The sequence below is a fragment of the Urocampus carinirostris genome, chromosome 15 (genome assembly GCF_059441175.1).
Source record: "Urocampus carinirostris isolate Australia breed hairy pipefish chromosome 15, RoL_Ucar_1.0, whole genome shotgun sequence".
Taxonomy (NCBI): Eukaryota; Metazoa; Chordata; class Actinopteri; order Syngnathiformes; family Syngnathidae; genus Urocampus; species Urocampus carinirostris.
The window spans coordinates 23452155-23466562 of record NC_142363.1 but is presented as its reverse complement, the minus strand read 5'-3'; the positions used below and the strand labels follow the sequence as shown (position 1 = coordinate 23466562).

The 14408-nt window shown below is 36.5% G+C and overlaps 1 protein-coding gene across 1 annotated transcript; it reads right to left on the bottom strand.

Annotated features, from left to right (window-relative positions):
• Positions 1 to 465: 465 nt before the first annotated feature.
• On the bottom strand, positions 466 to 10849 carry LOC148351917 (eukaryotic translation initiation factor 5A-1-like). Its single transcript, XM_088354356.1, has 5 exons — positions 10738 to 10849; positions 5533 to 5704; positions 5314 to 5418; positions 3648 to 3779; positions 466 to 3531 (listed from the first exon to the last, which is right to left on the bottom strand). Exons 2-5 carry the CDS (start codon positions 5692 to 5694, stop codon positions 3469 to 3471), a joined length of 462 nt encoding a protein of 153 aa, XP_088210482.1. The 5' UTR covers positions 5695 to 5704; positions 10738 to 10849; the 3' UTR covers positions 466 to 3468.
• Between the last annotated feature and the right edge of the window lie 3559 nt (positions 10850 to 14408).

The window sequence follows — 14408 nt, the reverse complement described above, 5'->3', positions numbered from 1 at the left end:
TTCACGCTTTTCACTTTAAGGTTTAAATTGGAAATGAATTGGTGATCAAATGGAGGTTTCCCAAGTTATTGCTTTCAGAGTTGTCAATTTTGAACATATTCATCTCGTTTTTGTTTTGAAGGGAGAACAACAACTACATTATTTGTATCCATACATTATATGCAATGGGGTCATCGATATACTGTACATGTTAAAAACGTTTTACTGGCGCAACAACATCCTATTCTGATAATCGATGGGGCAGTACTTTTGAATTTAGAAATTAATTTTAATCAACAAAAACTGGAAATACTCAAGTCAATTGAAAAAAAAAACTTTTTAAACAGATATCAAAAATTGTTTTTATTTTTCAATTGTCACTTTCTTCTCTCGTTTTAAATGTCTGTTGTATGATGGAGCAACACTGCCCCTAGGAGGCAAAATTGGACTGACAAAACAAGTCAAAATTTAGAGTAGACTCAAAGGGCTTGTGTAAAGCTGTTTTTTTTACTTAAGACACCTTATGCGAACAAAAAACAGTTCAGAGGAGCACAGCGCAGCAGAATGATTCCATACAACCATGGGGGAACATCCAGGTAGCCATATGATGGTCACATATATCCAAGAGTCAGGCATCTTCCACTTTTCTTAGCCACAATGACCTTTATTAAACAACCACTTAAAGGGACAGGGTGTAATTGTTATGGCCTACTAGGGGTACAAAATGAGCGAGGGGGCTGGGAATCCCCTCCTCTGTATCAATCTCCCAAAAAGAGTCAGAAATGACTAGCCACCTCCCACTAGGGGGACATGGCTGCGGAAGATAAAAAAAAAAAATCAAACTAGCATACCAATGTTTTTTTTTTTTTTAATAAGTGTAGGTCAAACATTTTATATTTCCTTTAGATAATAAAACCCCTAAGTCACCAAGTCTGTCAAGCATCTTACTGCTACTCTGTGCTTATTGCATTAGACAATACCATGTGGTCATATATTACAAACTAATACACTAGGGCTTTAAAGTTTTCAAGCCAAATATCATTTACATACCATAAAGTACTTAAATAGTTGAGCTTATTTTTTTCTCTCCCTCAGAATAATAGTTTATTCTTTCTTTCCAAACTGGGTACAGTTCCAGACAAAAACCTGCAAGACCAATGACAGATTGGAAGAACACATTGTCCAAACAAATACACAGCATGAAAATAAAAGACAAATATTGGATATTTGGAATTGTTACAGAACAGGTTTATAAAAAATAAAATAAAAAAAGTACCCAAAACAAAAAGCAAAAAGATAAAGACTGCAAACTAGTTTTCAAGCAAGACTTGTGGTCCCAACGCATCAGTGGTAAAACTCGCTAAGTGATTTGCATAAAAACAGTTCTGGTCTCTCCACACTTTTTGGTAGCATAAAGGTGAACGGGAGATCAGGTGCACAAATTGCCGCAAGTAACAGTTGGACCAGTGTTGGTCTGCAAAAATACACTTTCTTGCAGGAGGGGAAAAAAAAACACGAGAATTGGTACGTGACAAGTAACTAACTGCCATCTAGTGGTAGAACATAATGCTCTTCTGGCTGCTGCCAAATGCATTTAGAAATTAGACACGTGATGAACTAACAGGTCCCTACAAAGTGAATTCAGACTTTCTTTTAACATTTGAAATTAAGTACTAAAATATGCAAAATTAAAATGGACACAAATGTAACAAAGCATTGAGGTTTTCCATCCAAACATGCCTGAGTCTGTGAGGGTAGTTAATCCCCCCCACCCAAGTGTGAAATTGTCAGTCACAAAAGACAAATTAAGACTTTTTTATTATCATAGGGTAAAAAGTGCTTTTCTAGAAACACCCACAAAAGCCAATAAAACGGGGTGGAAGCACGGATTTGTTCGAAGTCGCTTTGATTAAATTAAATTAATGTATTCTACAGAGCAACTTTCATTTGCTACATTAAAACCCAACACATCCTTAGGTTTCATAGCATCTCAAGGCAGCCTCCAGCTCGCTTGCGAGTTAACTACCCGCTCAAACCTGTGGGCCAACTAACATTAGGATAGCCCCGCAAGGTAGTTAGCTCACAAGCTAGCTGCGAAGTAGGGGTTGGTTCAAACCAATTAGCTAGCTGTAGAATAGCAGCTCTAGAAGGTTGGATGACAAGCTAGCAGCAAGCCTGTGGCCGAGTGCAGTTATTTCGCAAGCTAGCTGAAATCCACCATCGTATGATAGCTGGAAGCTACTGGCTTACACCAGTGGAGAGCCCTTTAAAAGAAAATAGTATTACTTAATCGTAATTATTAAGCACAATAAACCATGTAGTGAGCCATAAGTTATCCTAACCAATGCAGACATTAAAAACGATAAAATAGGTTCCATTAGTTTTTTGTAACAAGTACTGTATTGCTACGCAAACAAAACTAGGTTGCGGTTTAGCAGCATGATTTCGTCCACTTTGGAATATATCATTACAACTTTCTGCTAAAAACTCATATCTAAAGACAGTTCCGAGATCGTATTAGCACAGGTACAAAAGCCCGAGTACTCAGGGTCTTAAACATCTGGAGGGTTTTTTTGTTTGTTTTTGTTTTTCCAAAGAAAACCAAAAACCAGTAACTCTTGGGTTATTGCCTCAAATTATGTTTGACAACAACAACAAAAACATTTAAACACTTCATTGAATTCTCTTGCATACGTGAAATGAATCTTTACAAATTCATACAGCAAAAAAAAATGTTTGTCATTTGAAAAACGGTTTGACACCCAACATGAGAGGCAGGACCAAGAATATTAGCAGTTGGTTATGGAATGAATTAACACATTCTACCCGATTGATTTTTGGCGTGTAAACGTAAACATTCTGCCATTGTCCAACAAAAATAAACACACAAACAGCTAAAACCACATACAAAAACATTAAAATGACCTCAAATATGTCACCCACTCCCAGAAGTAGTTGAAATACAATAGTTCCCACAACACCCCATTTCCTAACATAATTGAAACATACCACATGCTGAAACGTTTTTTTTTTTCGTTAAAATTTCGTTTTTTTTCTAAATGAGGACTATGACCCGACAACAAATTGTTGTAAGTTATTAAGTTAGCAGCAACCAAATACACATGAAAAAATACACAGGGCTGGTTTGTTCCAATAATTCTAAATGCTAACAGCGTGTAAAACAAATTCCGTGGATTTTTCTTACCAATCTTAGTGGATATTCAAAATGGTTAGTTAGCATTTTCCCCCAAAATACATTCAGTCCCACATGGCAATTGAATTACTTCTTTCATGTATGAATAATTTGTCCAAAACCTGGAAAGTCTATGAATGCTCTGAATACATAATAGTAAAACCAAACTTTGGGCGAAATGTTATACTAACTTCATTGACTCACAGTCACTGGAGCCCTAGTAGCAGGGTTTTACAATAGGAAAACTGAAATCCAGGTTCACACTTGAGGTGATGCAGGGAAAGGCTTGCTTAACCTTAACTGGTATGCACCTTGGTGGCAATTACTTGCTCCTCACCTAGTGCCATCAAAACAGTCACCTGAATAAAAAGAATAAACGCGTGAAAAAAAACCTGTCTCTGCAGCGTGACTCAATATTCAGAAAAATGCAAGACTGAAATCATGCAAGCATGAAAATAATCAAGCTAAAACTTACATAAAAGTTTGTGCCTTCCTTAATTTTCTTCTCAATCTCTTTGCCCAGGTCGCCTTCTGGTGTTTTGAGGTCAGACCTGATCGCGCCCTGGTCGTCCATCAGGCTCAAAAATCCGTCTTCGAGATCTATGGCCTAGATGAATGTATGCACACGTACGCGCTTGAAACGGGAACTCGTCATGTAAAAATCCGAAAAAGTTGTACGTTTTTGTGTCATTCATATGGGCAGGAGATTTAGTGCAAAGGAATATTACATATGAATAAGACTTAGGGCTACACACACCACTGCATGAAAGCAAAATGACCAGAATGAGCCCGTCAGGCAGACTCATTGGCCAAGACTGAACCCGTTCAGCAGGTTCCAGAACCTGTACCATACATTCTAATGCAGGTGTGACACCGACATAGAAACTAGGCAAGATTAAAATTTTAACTGTCGAGGGAGGGGGGGGGGGTCTTTCTGGGGGGGAATGCACGTTTAAACAGTATTTGCAGCAGAGTGAGAATTCACACCGTTTGTGGAATTTAGAATGAAAGATTGAAAAGTTTAAAATGTAGATGCCTTAAAATGTAGGATGTTTTCTGATATTGCATTTGTGAGGTTTAAGCAAGTGAGCAATAAAGCAATGCCGTCTGTCCCATTCTCTTTGCATTTAAATTAATTTATTGAGTGGTAGCACTCAAGACTTACATAAACGGTGGGAAATAATAGGTTTTAAAATAAGCTTGTTGGCACCTGGGAATATGTTTTTGTTTTAAATTCAGATGTGTATCGAGATTGAGCACAGTATATGTAATCAAACAAAATCTATTTCGGTTATCTTTGTTCGTGGGCTTTATTTCGGGGGGAATTGCACAGAACCAAGATAATGGATTAAGGCGGCATGTCTTTATTGTCTTGGCTAAATTTAGCCTCAAGTCGTTTGCATTAAAGCAGGTTAAATTAGCTCAGCTCAGTTACTATGGTGATTTATACTCGACAACTAGCCTGCTACAGATCAGGGTAACAAACAGGCTAAGATTATCCCTAGAGATGGATCTGGCAATTCTACTGTGAATTGTATAGAAAAAAAAATATCAATGGGCTTTATAGTATTTCTACACTTTCTCGATAAAACGTACAGTATTTTAACTCGCCAGCATTACAATTTCACAAATAGGTTGTTTTGCCATTTATTTAGACTGTTGACTGTATAATAGCAACAGTCATTTTATAGTCAACTTATTTAGTCTTTCAGAAAGCAAATGTGTTGCCGCTGTGCATTCTATTGCCTTTTAGGAATGCTTGTCAAATTGCATTTGTAACTGATCTGATTCCGAGATCAATCCTGGGTGTCTATTTGAGGATGCCGCAAATGTACATTTATCCCAAAGATCTACAGCTGGCTAGACATACTCATGTCTCTATGCTGTCTCAGCAAACGTGCAACCGATTGAGCCAAAATGCACAGTCCAGACTAGATCAAGCTGCGCTTAATTTAGTTAGCCTGGATTTCTTTATTCCGCTTTCTAGCAATACCCGCCCCAGGATGTTTTTTTTTTTGACCAAGACAAACTACATTATGCCCAGATTTTTTTATTTATTTTTTACCTCATAACTTTTTCCAAGAAAACAAATACAGTTTGGTTATAAAGGAAAAAACAACAACTCTACAAACACTTCTCACCTGGTAATCTATCCTCTTCACATTGGGGACATTCATGTTGTGAGTGGATGGACAAATATCTTCGTACTTCTTGCCAGTGAAAATATCAAGGCCAACAAGATGGACCTGAAAAGACATGCATTTGAAAAAACAAAATGAATCATGTGTGCAGTTGGGGCTGAATAGTTGAGCATTTGGGAGGTCCAGAAAAGCTCAATCGTTTATGATTGGCTCCCATACCTTGGCATGGCCGTGCTTGCCAGTTTTGGAGGTGGACATGTCGACGATCTTACAAGGACGCCCTTTAAGCATGACATTGCCGTTCTTCCTCAGAGCGGAGGCCTGTTGAGGGTATGTGCTAGATGATCCAGCCTCACCTTGTTCAAAACTCTGTTCAGCCATGATTGTTCCTCTGTTATAAAAGAATGAATGTTTTACAATTCAAAGCAAAACCATAACATGCGATTTCTGTGATGATATAAAAATCATAATTGCATTCATTCATTCATTCTTTCTTTAATTCCATAGTCAGAAGACAAACAATGGAAAGCTGAATTCATAAAACAAATCCCGTATCATATGCCCCAAATCAAAATTCAAATGCCTTATTTTTTCGTTTTCTGAGCCTCTGAAAGTTTCCCCAGGAAAATGCCTATGGGTCAGGGATGAGACAAATTGGAACAGTTCAATCCCGGCAAATATTGATTGACAAATCCTGTTAACTGTAATGGTTCAAGGGTTGAAACAGGATTCTTCTATTTTTACTCATCGGTAATTCTTCAAAAAAAAATCCCCCCGGTACATGTGTATAAATAATTCATATGACTTGCTACTATGTTCTATTACCAACTACTAGAATGGTAAAACAAAAATTGTGAAATGTATACAAACCTTTTATAATCATATTTTATTTCCTTATTCTTACTTTTGGACAATGTTGCTGATTATTTCATTGCTTTTTTATCTGAGGTACAGTACTCACTTTGATATAGTGCGGTGTATCATTCCTGATTTTATTACTTAAGATTTGCATTGTGCTCTGCATTCTTATTGGCTTAACAGTCTCAAAACTTATTTGATGGAACAGAAGTTATTTGTGAAAATATGAATTGTAAAGAAAAAAAATGAAAAAGATGAAAGATTTCTACCTCACATATTTTGCCTCTTCTTGGAACCCCACAATAAACGAGGGATTACTGTACATACAATTTAAGCCCATCATTAACCACTACCAAATAATTGCTACCTAATCATCTTATCTTTTAATTACAGCAAGAGGTATGGTCAAAGTTTCCAAATTCAAAGTGCTTTATAACGAACGGTACACTCATTAGCCTGTGATACAGATTAATGTAGGGATTTCAAATTGTGTTTTTCAAAAACTCGAATTTGCAATAGTCATTTTTTTAAAAATACTTTTTTAAAAATGTATTTCTTGAAGACTATTTTCAACTCTACTGGTAATCAGGGAAGTTTTTGACTCGTCATGCAATTTTCCTAATCATTACGTGTCTTCTCACTCAAAAATCTGATGTCATGACAAAGTCGGAATACAAACCATTTAACCATTTCCCCCCCAGAAGTCTGTGGTATGTGACCGTTGACATGGGTGTCGTTTCAACGTATTCAACAGAAGCGCCTTAAGAGTGTGAGAAAATGGCTCACCTCCATAAAATATTTTAAGCTTTATTTAGCACGGCGGCGCAGTGGTTAGCGCTTGTGCGGCACAGTTCATGTCATGGGAACCTGTCGTGGGTTCAAATCCAGCTCCAGACTTTCTGTGCGGAGTTTGTATGTTTCCTCCGGGCACTCCGGTTTCCTCCCACATTCCAAAGACATCCATTTCAGGTGAATTGGCCGGTCCAAATTGTCCCTAGGTGTGAATGAGCGAATGAGTTGTCTGTCCCTGTGTGCCCTGCGATTGGCTGGCAAACAGTTCAGGGTGTCCCCTGCCCACTGCCCGATGATTGCTGGGATGGGCTCCAGCCCCCCGCGACCCTACTGAGGATAAGCGGTACAGCTAATGAGATGAGCTTTTATTTACCTATACAAACATGCTACAACCACCCATAAAGAAATGGCTTGAAAAATAGATAAAGACCAAAGCTGAAAAGGCAGATTTTAAATCATATAAATCAATGTTAAACTTGATACACTGAAGTACTATTTTCTTAAAGGGTCAGTGTGTATTTAACGCCAACTAGTAAAAAGTTTGTTTATCAGGTAATAAAATCATCTTTAATAGTTCGTGTAGTTTTTCTTCTCATATAAACATGCATCTGTTAAATACTTGTAGGTCAAGATAGAAGCATTAACATACATAAAATGAACTGACTTAATTGCCCAAAAATCTCAAAAAGGCTGGGCAAAAAGCAAAATAGTGCATTTTGGTCACCGAATCTCTAGTTTGTTCTTCCTTGTGCTTTTTAGCACTCGTTTTCAGTTGCACCACACCTTACAGCGACACTTAGTGCTCAAATAATACATCCTTTTCCCTTAAATGCCTAAAACAATAAAATAAAAATTGTCAGGAAATAACAGATTGTGCAAATACTGTGAAAATTGCAAGTTATTGCTAATATTATTCAATATTCATTCATAGACTTATTCTAATTCTTTTATTAAATTATTATCCTTGAGTGTGAGATCTAATCTCGTAAATAATGTATACTACGTTTTTTACGACAAAGACAATTCTATCATATTTGCGTTAAGCTATTAAATGTATTATTTTCTATTTTAGGGATTAATGAATTAATTTGAAAATAGAATAAGTCAAGTCATGTTTATTTGTTAAGCCCTTAATTACAAGAAGTCTCAAAGGTCTCTACAGAGAGTACAGACATTACCAACATAAAATATAGGTAATAACGGAGTTTTTAGAAATTCCACGAGATCACAATCCCTAAAATTATCTAATAAATTGAAACGTTACTTCCTACGAAAAACAGTATTGTAGGCTGCCCACAACATTAATTTTTATGAACTACATAGTTTAATTATCAGTGTTTTGTAAATACTTTATTAGGTTTTAAATTTCTTTTAGTATGTGGTTATTTTAAAGCAGTTTAATAAAGGTACTTATATGCAATTTAGGCATATATGCAAGTATATACGGTACAATACTAATAAACATGACTTGACTACTGTACTTAGTCATTTTGGTTTTGCTGGTCAATTTAGCTTTTTAAAAAAGGGATGAAAATAGTCTAATATCTTTGTTTTAAACTGCACAATAATTTCCTTGGACAAATTCGAGAAAGGTACATTTATTCTTGATTAGGGTCGCACAAGGCACTCGCTTCTCTCTCTCGCTCAGTGCAATCCGCACACCAAGGTAAAAACGAAAATATCCTTATTGTTTGCAGTATTTTGTGACTATTTTACTTAAGACCTCTGCTTGCACCTTGTTTTGAAATCATTATTTAGGACAGAACTTACGGTCAAAATTAGCCTCAACAAACTTCAGTAACTGAGGGAGGAAGGCATATTTTAAGTGGTATACTAATAGTGATAAGGAAAACCGGCTCTGGAATTATTATTTCAAACATTTGATCAAACCATCAAATGGTAAACAGTGAAATAAAATGTGCAGAAGACTTAGGCTTTGGTCTGGAGAACGGGTTAATTTTCGCGTGTATATGCCGATTCCCAATGCCCTACTGCTGGGGTCAGAAGCAATCGTCTGACGGTTTGTATTGGCTTCTTTGCGCTTTTCAATATTTGATAATTGAAAATTATATGGTTTCCATAACAAATATGACAATTTTGAGTCTATACCAGGGGTCTCCAACGTGGTGCCCTCTAAGTACAGCTGAGATGCCACAGACCTGTTGTGAAAATAAATCACCGGTGCTGGGCGATTGTTATTTTCCAGTAAAAATATTTTTTTATTAGTGTTTGACTGTTTAGCCCTACTTCCAATAATTAACCAGGTAATAGCAAAGTAACAATAGAGTAAAAATGTGATAACTTGTTATTAAGAAATGCATACAGATCTGAGCGCCCTCTGCTCTAATTAGCTGCGTTCTCGTTTGCCCGCGTCTCTGCGTCCTAGACGCATAATTTTTGCTGGGGACGCATCGTGTCAAATCAACGTCCGTCCCCGGAACGCAACTTTTTTGACACGAAATTGTCATCGTCTTTTGGCAAAAATTTACCGCACTCCTAACTTTTCGTTAGGCAGATCCGCCATTGTTGTTTTGGTCTCTCGGTTCGAGTTTTTGTCTGCACGCCGATTTCGAGTTAGAGTTGTGTAGTGAAAGTCCGTCTCTTTTTAGAGAACCGGCTTTTTCGGCTCAACTCATTAAAGTGCCGGCTCTCAAACAGCTCACTTGCTTTGATTCACTTAATTATATTTGCATGTATTTTTTCCTTCTACAGTGAACGTCCAAGCGACTTAATTTTAGAATTTTTCTTATACTAAACCTCATTCATGTCGAGCAACTCAATGTCAAACAACAAAATGTTCATTAATATATATATGATATAAGGAAACACTTACAATATAACATGTTAAACTACATAAATAAACATGTTTGAAGATTTTTTTTCTGTATTTTGTAAGGGAAAATACGACAGTAAGGGCATTGAGCACACTAAATTTTGGGGACCCATAGATCCCTCAGATTTTTGAGCATGCGAGTCCCCGGGACCCATCACTTTTCTGAGGTAAAATTAATACTGAATTAGTAACAAAAAGTAGTTCCAGGCTTGAAAAAGGTTGGGGATCTCTGATCTACACAGTATGTGTTGCTTTTCGTATAAAGCTTTACGTTTTCCAGTTCCAAACATGGCTCTTTCAACATTTTGGGTTGCTAATGCCTGTCCTATCGTGTCGGTTCGTAAGTTGAATTCCCCATGTTCATTGAACGCACCATGGTACTGTCAAAATGGCTGTTGCGTCCATTTTGTGACGTCAGTCGCTTTACCCGCAATGATGTGACTCTTCTCAATTGATGTGACCGGTTACATTTTAATGAGTCATGCCTAATGGTGTTCATATCAGTAATTTAGGTGGTAATTGATGAATCTTATTAATTTACCTTTTTTTTTTTTTAAGTACCGCGTGTAACCACACACACACCGACATCAAATGTAGTCTATTCAACTGCAGGTCAACGTATTTTCAGACTTTCAAAGAGAACACTGTTTTCGTGATATCGAACAGATGGGAATATTTGAAGTAAAAACTACTTTTAAAAAGTGAAGTAGTTCATTTTAAATAAAAGGTGCGTTCACGGTCCTGTCACGATGGCCCACACCCAAAAATACTTGACACGAATTACTGAACATTACCCGGGATCACCTTTCCCCACCAATGGACCCACTTCCGGGTAAAGTTACTCATTAACGCCGAGCAGTATCGTTAACTTGTCTAAAATTTAACGATAAGGAGACAAAACGTTTGCTTTTAGGAGTGGTGGCATAAACAAAGTGACTTACCTTTAGTGTCTAGCTAACGCGAGAAAAAAAGGGGCCCAAACCGTTTGCGCAAAGCTTTTAAAAGGCGGAAGTTCAGGTGAATGTCACGTGATCTGTGGGGCGGAGACAAAAACCTACCTGAGGAGTTCATGACCATATTTGGACAAGCAGTTAAAAAAAAAAAAAGATGGCGTTTAATTTATAGCAGTGGTCACAAAACCCAATTGACTTCGCAGCGGCTCGGCGATAAGCAGTCTATTTTTTTCCTGAACAAAATAAAATCTAAAAATAAAAATATATATTGATTGATGTTAAATAAAAAATAGATAATTAAATCTGTTATAAAAACATTAAAAAATAATAACGATGGAGCGAGGAACAAAGACTTGAAAAACTAGTTATGTGAGTCGCAACAATCTAAATCATTCTATTTGTATTTAATTCTGTGTGTTAACCAATGTTCCCTGTAATTTTCCACGGGTCTGAGCGTTCACACAAAGTCGGTGAGCAACGCTTGAAACAACAGTGAGCAACCATAATCCCAAGTGTGGCAAGATAATCCATTATCAAACATGTCCAAAACTTGACATCGAGTTCCATTTTGCTGAGTTTCCGGCAATGCAAAATTATTTTTCTCTTTTGAATAAATTGACTCATGTACTATTGCAAAGGTTGTACGGCCTACAAACGTCGTTTGTTCTTACAATTCTTTCACAAGATATCCATTTCTTTTTTTTCCTGATATATTTTGTCACATATTATTAACATTTTTGGGGGCTTATTTAGTCGGTTGCAAGATACAGAACTGTACTTAATCACATTTTTAGTGGAAGTACAATGTTGGCAACAAGATTCACTTGGTATAATTGGAAATTATTTGAATGCAACACAAACGTTTTCTTCTTTTTTCCGTGTTTTTTTCTACTTTTTTTAAAATTCCTTTAAAAAAATCTCATTGTGTTTATTTTTTACGAGCTGTTACTTTTTTCTTTTTGTTCTCAATTTACTTTTTTCCTACCTTTCTTTCTTTTTTTCTGGCTTTTTTCTAATTTTTTCATTCTTTTTTTCTCCTCATTTTGTTTCTTTTTTTCTCAGCTTTTCACTACTTTTTCATTTTGGTATTTTTTTCTTTTTTGTTCTATTCCCCCCTTCCTTTAAGTCATTTTGTGCATAATTTTACATAATATTTGGTCATGTTGGGATTAAAGAAGCCAAAACAACCTGAAGAGCCGTTTAGGACCCAAAAGAGCCGGTTCGTTTTAGTGAGCCGAGCCGAAGTAGCCGGTTCTCGAAAAATTCTACTAACTTTACTCAACTTCGTTTTACTTTGACTCGACTTCAAAATACCGCATTTAGGACAGGGGAACCCGTGTTTTTTTACCTTCATGCACTGTAACTTTGACTTAAGTCGCTTCTTAATTAGTAATTTTGAGCCCTCATTTTTGTGCGCTGGCTAGATTTTCTTGAGCGCTGAGAATGTGCGAGCAGTGCGCAATTGCGCACGCGCGCAGTTTAGAGAGAACACTGGTGTTAACTGTCTCAATCCTTGAACGTTCTGAACATGAATGAAACTTTTAACTTGAAAGTTCCTTCAAAAAATATATATAAATGTCAGACTCCTGTAAGACGAAACAACAGAAGCAAATAAAGGCAACATTTGTTTTTTTTTTTACAACCATTGTCAATTGGAGTAATAAAGTTGATTCCGATTTACGTATATTCTTCCAAAAAACACAAGGAAACTTATTGTGCTCAAAATAGCACAACGAGATGAAAAAAAATGAGGTTAAAAGGTTTAAAGGAACACATCGGCACAAAACCGTTTGTATTACATCAATACAACAATTGTAAAATCAAATAGAAAACTGTACGGTCTATATTCAACCATTGTACCGAATGATGTAATTATTCAAGTATTCATACAATAAGAAAAATATACAAAAAAAGGCAGTAATACAATAACACTGCAAAAGCACCATCTAAATATCAGTTTCAATGTGTTAAATGAAGTAAATTAAATAAAACATTACAGGGGGGTACTTGAATTAATAAAATCCTAACATAATTAGAAATACACAGGGTTACTTTAACTGGATTACTTTCAATTACTTTTGGATTACTCCAATACCAAATATGCTAATAAAAGACAAAAGAAACTAAATGTGAATAAAATGACTAAATTTTGTGCAGGCTTGGGGAGTAACGGAATAATAATAATTTCCTTGTATTGTCATTCTGTGTAACAATGTACACAGAACGAAATGTCGATTGCACCTGACTCGTTGTAGCGAGCCGATGCAGCCGCAGCCAACAGAGGGCGCCGCCGACCACTTTTTAAGTCTTAGGAATGACTCGGCCGGGGCGCGAACCACCGACCTCCCAGTCTCAAAGCGGGCGCCTTACCATCTAGGCTACGGAGCTGGTATACATGGAACGGCAAAAATGATGTTGGCAAGCTGTTTGGATTTATTTTCATTTTGTTTCTGTCGCATTTTATGTTCGTTTTGCCGGAGATCAAAGCCAGGAGAGAAAGCTTACCACGTGTTGTGAGTCATCATTTTATTCATATTTAGTTTCTTTTGTCTTTTATTAGCATATTTGGTATTGGAGTAATCCTAAAGTAATTGAAAGTAATCAAGTTAAAGTAACCCTACCCAACCCTGTTTTTTTTTTTTGAATACTCCAATACAAAATATGCTATTTAAAGACAAAAGAAACTAAATATGAATAAAATTCTGACTCACAACACGTGGTAAGCTTTCTCTCCTGGCTTTGATCTCTTTGATCTCCGGGAAAACGAACATAAAATTCTACAGAAACGAAATGAAAATAAATCCAAACAGCTTGCCAACATCATTTTTGCCGTTCCATGTATTCCGTTACTCCCCAAGCCTGCACAAAATTGAGTCATTTTATTCATATTTAGTTTCTTTTGTCTTTTATTAGCATATTTGGTATTGGAGTAATCCATAAGTAATTGAAAGTAATCCAGTTAAAGTAACCCTACCCAACCCTGGAAATACACGTAGAAAATTGTGATGGTGTATTAGTCAAGACAAACGTAAAATCTTCATTACGTAGTTTTGTATTGTTATGATTAAAAAAGAGACTATATTTTTGAAGAATTTCCCCCCCAAAAAACAGAGGATTAAAATGTTATAACAGTCACACATTTGGTCAGAATACAGTCATGTTTTGTACGGTTTAAAAATGGGGAATTGTAAAAAACAAAGTCTAAATACTAAACAGGCACGACAGAAAAATATTTGATTTTCATAAACATAAAGATGCAATATAGAAGCATTAAGCCTCGAGGTTATGCGACGAATATAGATTACTGAGAAAATAAAATATCCGTTTTACAAGAATAACTGATACATAAAGTTCGTAATACTGTAGACCAGGGGTGTCAAACAGGCAGTCTGCGGGTGGGAGCAGGCCTGCTAAGGGATTAAATGCCGCAGGACAACACTCAGAGAAGCACAAGAGAAAAACGAGCTGCAGGTTGAAATATGTCCACTTGATGTTGCCAAAGCCTGGTGCCTTTTATTTTCTATCTCTCTTTTTTCCTCCCTTCTTTTTTCACTCTTTGTACCTCTCTCTTTGACTCTCTGTGTCTCTCTTTTTCTCTTTCTTTGTTCCTCCTTGTCTCTTTCTCTCTGTGTTTGTCTTTTTACCTTCTTTTGCTCTCC

Excerpts from the sequence above, each read along its gene's own strand:
- LOC148351917 (XM_088354356.1), bottom strand. The coding sequence starts at position 5,694 with ATGGCTGAACAGAGTTTTGAACAAGGTGAGGCTGGATCATCTAGCACA. Across the intron at positions 5,419-5,532 it reads GCAAGCACGGCCATGCCAAG|GTCCATCTTGTTGGCCTTGA; the intron begins GTATGGGAGCCA and ends ATGTCTTTTCAG. Across the intron at positions 3,532-3,647 it reads AGGAAGGCACAAACTTTTAT|GTGACTGTTTTGATGGCACT; the intron begins GTAAGTTTTAGC and ends CTTTTTATTCAG.